Raw genomic sequence first — 7,500 nt, 5'->3', positions numbered from 1 at the left:
TGATGAAGCGACTTCTGTTGGAGAAAAGTAATTGTCTCTATCGATCTAAAGGCAGTACTGCTTCTGTTTCAACGCCAGTACATCGCCCTATATCCACAGCATCGTCTCTTGCAGAGTATTTTGACGGCCATTGCTTTGTTTTCGTTCCTGATATTGGCGTCGTTTGAGACTGATGCCAGTTTCTCAGTTTGGTTTACGTAAGGAATTTGGTACTTGTGATGCCTTGCTTATGCCTGTTCACGTTCTCTATGTTACTTTTGATGCTGGGCAATAGACTATTGTGCTGCATTTGATTTAGCGAACCACAAGGTGCTTCTGTACACGCACCAACTCTTTGGCATTTTTTATCACATATGTTTGTTTATAGAGAGGTAGATATGACACATATAGATTGATAAATAAGTCGATGGTTCCCTTCTGATTTCGCCCTATTGTCTACGGTGTTCTCAAGGGCACTATCCTCATACCCATTTTGTATAATTTTCACTTCAATTTGGGCGACGATCTTGAAGTTAACATAATTGCTTATCTAGATGATACTACAAAGTATGCTCTTATATTTGTTAAGTGTTTTCAGGGGCATTAAGGTCACTGTGAAGATGAGTTCCTCCAAACCTGTAAATAGTATTGTTCAGCAGGCCACCCTTCATATAATAATGATAATAATAGCAACCATAATAACATCCATAACATTGATAATACTACTTCAAATAAACTGGGAAAAATCCTATTTTTCTTCGTTCATTTCATTACATCTGTCATTTCCTTTACTCACTTATTCTTAATATAGTATGTATCAAAATAAGATACGACGTTATCCTCAAGGAATTTCCGAACTTCCTGTTCTATTTTTCGAAACTGTCGATGTTTTTCCTCAGTGACTCCTAGCGGTACTATACCGTTTTCTTCTTTTCTATGTTGTCCTCATTTTCTGTTGGCCTCCGTTTACATGCGGCCTGATGAGAAGCAATGGCAAATTCCGTATTAAAACTACTTACTGAACAAATATACCTATTAAATATAGTGGTATGTACTTTGCCTTAGTGTACAAATAGTTACACATTACAAATGTTGCAGTGGAGTAATAAACGAGTTTTATCATTTTACTTTTAATTTGCAATACCTCTGTACCTTGCTTATCTTCAAATCAAAACAAATGTGTTCTAATCAATATCTCACGTACGCCCCTTCCCTCTGACATCCCACCCTGCTCATTTGTACCATAATTCCAGGATGGAGAAAGCAAATGGAAAGTGGTTGTGGAAGAAGACGGAAACCGAAAAGTTATTTGAGCCTTTTGCCGTCAGTTACCAGCTGACCATCGTAACGCGCAAACCTCTGCTTGAAGAACAGGTCATCCGGACTCTCACCCATTTCCACAGGTAGGGTTAAGCCTACAGTTCACTAGTCATGATCTCAATCATTGACTCCTTGCTGGCTAAGCACTTGTGAAGTCATTTGTCTGTAGAAACATTTCACGAAATATTACAGCGAATACTATATTGTTTCGGCGAAATTGGGTTGAAAACGGAACACCTCCATACTTATCTTGAACTCTAGCCGAGTCTAAAACAAAATTGGGTTTTAAAAAACCCAATTTAGACTGAGACCAGAGTTCTCTTACACAAAATTGCGGAGTCTAAGACTTTTTCTGCCACGGATGTCCAAAAGCGGCCCTGTTTTAGAATAACTTTATTCTAGGGAATCAATAATTAGGTAAAAGGAACTATGAATTCTTTTTCATTCACATTTCACCAGTTTCACTTATGAATAAACAAATTAAAAGATTGTATATCCAATGAATGTTAGAAAATGCATTATTTAATGCATTCGAATCACCGTTCACAGAATTACAGTAACGGAAGGCCCTGTTTTTACCTGTTCAGGAAAGTGCCTCTCTTGAGGACATGCTTTGGCGAGCGAGATGGTGAGACGTGGCTCAGGGAGATGACAGAGGAGATAATAGACTTCGAGGTAGGTCTTCCTAAACGATATGTCTTAATAAGCATATGCATCTATACATTTTATTTAGATGTGTTATGCACAAAATATATATGTAAGAGAAGGCAACAGCTTTCTGAAACTAAGCTATTGTGTATGCATAGGATATTTATATAGATATATATTAAGTTCAGTCTATAGTCATGTTTACATTTTACAAATAAAGTTGTTTTAAGTATTATTTTGAGTGGAGACTTATACTAGCTAGTGTTAGGGCCAGTACCGTAACAGACTTAGTGTTGTCTTTACTTGCGGGTAGTTGGTTAATTTTGTCCATGACTGTATACATTTATGCACATGTACATATGTGTATTCATTTGCTTGTAGAATTGCATGCACATTCGTACAGTCACAATAGGAAATATATCTCCATACTTGTCCAATCAACAAAGATATTCTCTATGTATGTGCACATGCTAAAAATACCCAACTGCACAGATACAAAAGGTGATTTAGCGGCATTAAAACATTTGATGAGCAAGTAGGGACCACAAAGTACGAAAACTGATAAACATATCTTTCAGTTACTTACAGATAACATAAAGGACCAAGATCTACACGCCAAACTACAGGGATACAACTTCAATACAGAAATTGGCCCTTTATGGTGTGTGAAGCTGAGACCAGAATCACATTCTTCAGCAGAGTGTGTATTCAGGGAAGGCACTTCAGGATTTCCTCACATGTATTCGCTGTTCCTGGGGATCAACCATGCTATCACTGATGGCACTACGAACGCCATCGTTTGCGGCTTCCTCATCCAGATACTCGACGATGTTTTGGCAGGAAAGGAAATCAATGACGAGGAACAACTCGGGGTTTTCATATCAGACGAAAAGACGGTGAAAGCAATGCAAGAACAAGTAGCATTTGTGAAAGACAATCCTGAAGTCCTTAGAACATTGGAAGAGGACCACCGGAAACTACAGGAAAGGCATTCAATTTTGAAAAACACTTTCAAAGGAGTTGCAAAGGAAGGAGCACGAACTGCGTTTTTGACAAAGGATTTGAACACTGAAACTACTGCTGCCTTCATCAAGCGGTGTCGCGCAGAGGGCGTCACCGTCAACTCTGCTTTCATAGGCATAGCTAACTTTGCGTTAGTGGATCTGCTGGCGCAGGGGGGCCTCGTGCAGGAATCGTACAGTATCCGCAATGCACACGTCGTTAACACCCGTCGCTATATGGAAGGCGATGCTTCTCAGTACCTAGGGTGTCATATCGCGATCCAGAATGTGATTCACGAAACCCCGAGAAACTTCAGTGAAAACTTTTGGAGTTATGCAAAGCCCATTCACGACGAATTTCAAACGAAAATCAAAAGTGGTTTTCCGCTACAAGTAGAGGGAACAAAAGATCTCATGCCAAAGACTTCAGATTTCGACACCACTTTCGAGTTCGATTACCAACCAACATGGGAGACGTGACGCAGAGGTTGACCGAGGGCGGCGATCAAGTGCAGGTGGTGCATCTCCTAAGGATTGCGGAAATAAGTAGAGTTCCGATAGCATTGGATAGTTTCTTGCACAGTTTCCGTGGTCGTTTCACGCATACTCTCGCCTACAACACATCACTTGTCACTTCGCAAATGGCAGAACTGTATTACGAGAAGATAGATTATTATCTTCGAGCATCGCTAAAGATTTAAAGGTGTATTTCATAGTTACATATTCCAAAGTATGTTCAATTGGCATTTCTTTTTTCCGTAATACTGTCAAATCCTTAATCTTATGCATATGTAAGTCAAGAAAGACAAAGTAAAGCAAACACAAATTATATACTTTGGAATGATGAGATAGAAGAACGAACGTATATGAGAGGTGAAGATACTTATAAGCAACCAAAGTTTCTTGAAATATTTATGATCAGTATAGATAAAATAAATCCATTTTATATATATTCTGTGACCTATATTTATGGAATTTTAACTACAGAATAAATATAAGAATGTGCACCACACCAAGATCCGTAAGTTACTGAATAATGTCAAATTTCGGTGTCATGATTTTATTATATCAACTAAAATGCATTGTATTACCATTTTATAACTAAAAGATCCAAATACATAATAAAATAAGCTTATTTACGGACCCAGAAAATTTACCAGTGACAGAAGCTTTAACGATGAGAGGGGCTTTTCGGCTCAAAAATCTTTTTTCATGCATTAATCATGCCGAACATTTATTTACTGAATTGTACTACCAACGTCATTGTCAATACAGTTGGGTAGTATTACCTTTTTTGTTTGTGTTAATTGTGACGTTTGGCTTTTCTTTAATTCTTGTTAAGAAATTATCCATATTTGGATCTTTGCATATTTGATAACTGATTGATTACTTATTTTCCATTCTGTCATAACATACTGTTTTACGTTTTTTTTATCTATTTATAATTACATAGTTTATATTTACTCTAAGTGTGGCGACATATGTTGTAAATTACGTATTTAGCTATTTTATGCAATCACATTAAGATGAAAAAAAAATATAATTTTGGGTTGAGATATGTGAAATAATATTATTAACACTGTTACTATTATTCCCATTAAAGTTTCTAATCTGCCATTATTCGTTGCTTCTTGGTTTATCATCAGGATTATTTAAGGATTGCGACACAAATCAGGAAAAAAAAAAAAACGCACTTGCATGAAATCATGTAACTTCCATCGCGGCGTCAAGGTTACTCCGATCTTTTCTAAGAGCTCTGTAACTGAACACTTTGCTTGTTGCGTTGTCAGTCAGTTAGCAACCACTTGTTTATACTGTGGTCTTAACATCCAAATTACACCTATGCAAGTTTTGATATTGGCGTAACATGCATTTTGTCATTTATTCATTTATTTCTTTTTCTTGTTTAAGATCACCTATTTTTTGCATATCAATTAATTTAAGAAATAAATCAAATATGTCTGTTTTGATCTACTGTTATATTAAAGCCAGATGATATCAAACCAAAACCAAGCATAGGCAAATATGAAACGATCATTTACAAATAACAAAAAGCATAGTTTGCCAATACCCGTGAGGATTTATGCATTATACGCGTTCTATATACATAAACGGAGGTGGCATAAGTCAGTTGTAGAGCGTTGACTTCGCGATCACCCCTTTCAGTCGCTTCAACTGTGAACGAAGACTGGTATACCAATCTGACAACATACCCGTTACATTTCGCCTCGGGCTGGTCACCCTACCACATTATCCCTTAACGAACATGCGTACTGCATTCACTTGGATATGGGCCCACTTTGACTTTGATATGTGTGTGTGTGTGTGTGTGTGTGTGTGTGTGTGTGTGTGTGTGTGTGTGTGTGTGTGTGTGTGTGTGTGTGTGTGTGTGTGTGTGCTTACGTGTGTGTGTATATTATATATATGTGTTTGTATATCGATTTATGTGTATTCATACATATGTATGTGTACACACACACATATATATGTAGGTAGGTATGAACACACGCATAAACATGGGTATGTGTACAGTATATACGCATATGCACATAAACTACATATGCACCTTTGACATCATTCACTACGCCATTCTCTTCGCCTTCATTCTCTCCACTGCGTGAACACTAAATATACCGTGTTCTTTAACCAACAGCTGTGTAAGAAGCTGAAAAATAGCGTTGCTTTAAGAAAAAAAAAAAAAAAACGAGGCTTGCAAGTGCGTTCTTTCTCTGGCTGAGAAGAGTTAGTATTGCATCTGCTGCTCTTGAAGGAAGACGCTGCATATACGCATAAGGTTGGAATTCATGCTACCTCTGCGGAGTACATGGTTTTATTAATTGCAAGGACCATTGCCATTTCATGAGAGTTATTATTATCAATCATCATTATTATCATCACCATCATCAGCAGCATCGTCAACGTTATTAGCTCTATTGTTGTTAGTGTCATCTTTTGATTTGTGATTGAGATTGTCATAATCATTATCACAATCATCATTATCCATTGATTATAATTATTTTCATTGTTACTAATATTATCATTACCATCACTATTTTTATTGTTGTTATTATCATTATAATTGTAGTTTATATCATAAACATTATCATTATTATTGTTATCATCATTATCATTACTATGATTGTTTTTCAACATTATCATTATTTTGTTCGTATAATTTTCCATCATAATCACAAGCTTTAATACCACTACCACCCTCATCATGCAAATCACAATTATCATCAATTATCAGAATCCTATAATAAACTAAAATACCGTCGTTAGCATCTGTCGTTGTTATTTAGATACCTCTAGTTAGGTGATAATAACGTAATTGACGTGGTCAGCACTCATTCTACGGCAGTCGAGGTGAAAGCGTGGAGACTGTAATAATCGTAGGTAGTTTGGTATGTGATCATAGTTTCAGTAGTGATTGTGGATATGGAGTGATTGCGGATACAGGTAATATGTTCTTTATTTTGATGTTCTGAGAATATCATGTTATTCTATATGGATACGTAGTGTTTGGATTTTTACTATTCATATAATAATGGGGATGTCATTTTTCGTATGTATTCTTGATAAATGCAGGGCTTGTGAGAATAGAAGAAAAATATACCGATAGTCTAAAGTGACTTTTAGAATATTTCAAATCTTTATAAACCTGACAGTGTATTTTAGTAAAAGCATTTCAGATGTACCTGAATTATGGCTTTCGTAAATCGGTAGATTATATTAATACCCTTTGGAAAATTTTAAAGAACTTAGTGAATCGCGAGCAGAGCAGATCGAAACTATTTTCGAATCGTGTATAAAATCTGCCTATAATCGACATGAACCATTCGCCTATAAACAGACTGTGAATATCTGTGTACTAATAGCCATGGTACAAATCGTAGATCATAATATTTGGTTATAATTCATGTTTTTTTCCACATCATTTATATTATATGTTGTATGAACTATGTGTGAAGAATGCTGTATTGTATCGTAATGAGGTATAACGTTCCCACGTCCCCCATATGCTAGAACAATTATTACGGTTAGGAATTATACTCTACTCTTTGGAAAAGTTGAATTTTAGAAATATCGTGGATCATCATTATCTATGATGAACACTTTAAAATAGTATGTTCAGTGCAGTTCTTTGCATTTTGTACGAATGACCAAATTAAATTCTTATAATTATTATCGCACACTGACAACTCACTGACTGAATGACGCATTCAGGTGGACACAATACATTCTCTGGTGTCATGAGACATATTAGACACTTGACTCGACATTATCTTATTAAATTGAACTTTATCAACACCATCTTATGTCATAATGGGAATAAATCCCTACCATACAATATAAAAGACTAAACCACTACCGGGTAGCTCAGGCTTAACTCGGTGTAAAAACAAACAAATATTATCTGAAGTCAGCAACACAAGGAGTACGTGCAAAAAGGAACACGGATAACACAGAAGTTCGTTACCCTAAACTCTACCAAAAGACCAGTATATAATAACCCACTTAAAAGAGGCTCGACAGGCCATAACACATTTTT

General features: G+C 36.3%; 2 protein-coding genes across 8 annotated transcripts in view; both read left to right on the top strand.

The window, feature by feature from the left end:
• LOC113808266 (uncharacterized) overlaps window positions 1–4,568 on the top strand; it is a 12,074-nt gene extending 7,506 nt beyond the window's left edge. For 5 of the 7 annotated variants that reach the window (XM_027359611.2, XM_027359610.2, XM_027359616.2 and 2 more), the window contains 3 exons: window positions 1,233–1,382; window positions 1,887–1,974; window positions 2,526–4,568. In XM_027359611.2, coding sequence (XP_027215412.2) covers window positions 1,233–1,382; window positions 1,887–1,974; window positions 2,526–3,428 — 1,141 coding nt within the window. In that variant the 3' untranslated portion in view covers window positions 3,429–4,568. Of the gene's footprint in view, window positions 198–1,232; window positions 1,383–1,848; window positions 1,975–2,525 lie in introns of all 7 variants that reach the window. The other 2 variants (XM_027359614.2, XM_027359617.2) reach the window with 2 other exon arrangements.
• Window positions 4,569–5,266: 698 nt separating this feature from the next.
• The window catches only part of LOC113808268 (uncharacterized), an 8,314-nt gene continuing 6,080 nt past the window's right edge, over window positions 5,267–7,500 (top strand). Inside the window, exon 1 of the mRNA XM_027359618.2 lies at window positions 5,267–5,742. The gene's annotated coding sequence lies outside the window, so the exon portion shown is untranslated. The remainder of the gene's footprint in view (window positions 5,743–7,500) is intronic.

Source organism: Penaeus vannamei, chromosome 14 (genome assembly GCF_042767895.1).
Source record: "Penaeus vannamei isolate JL-2024 chromosome 14, ASM4276789v1, whole genome shotgun sequence".
In the NCBI taxonomy this organism is placed as follows: Eukaryota; Metazoa; Arthropoda; class Malacostraca; order Decapoda; family Penaeidae; genus Penaeus; species Penaeus vannamei.
This window is presented reverse-complemented; position numbering and strand designations above follow the sequence as displayed.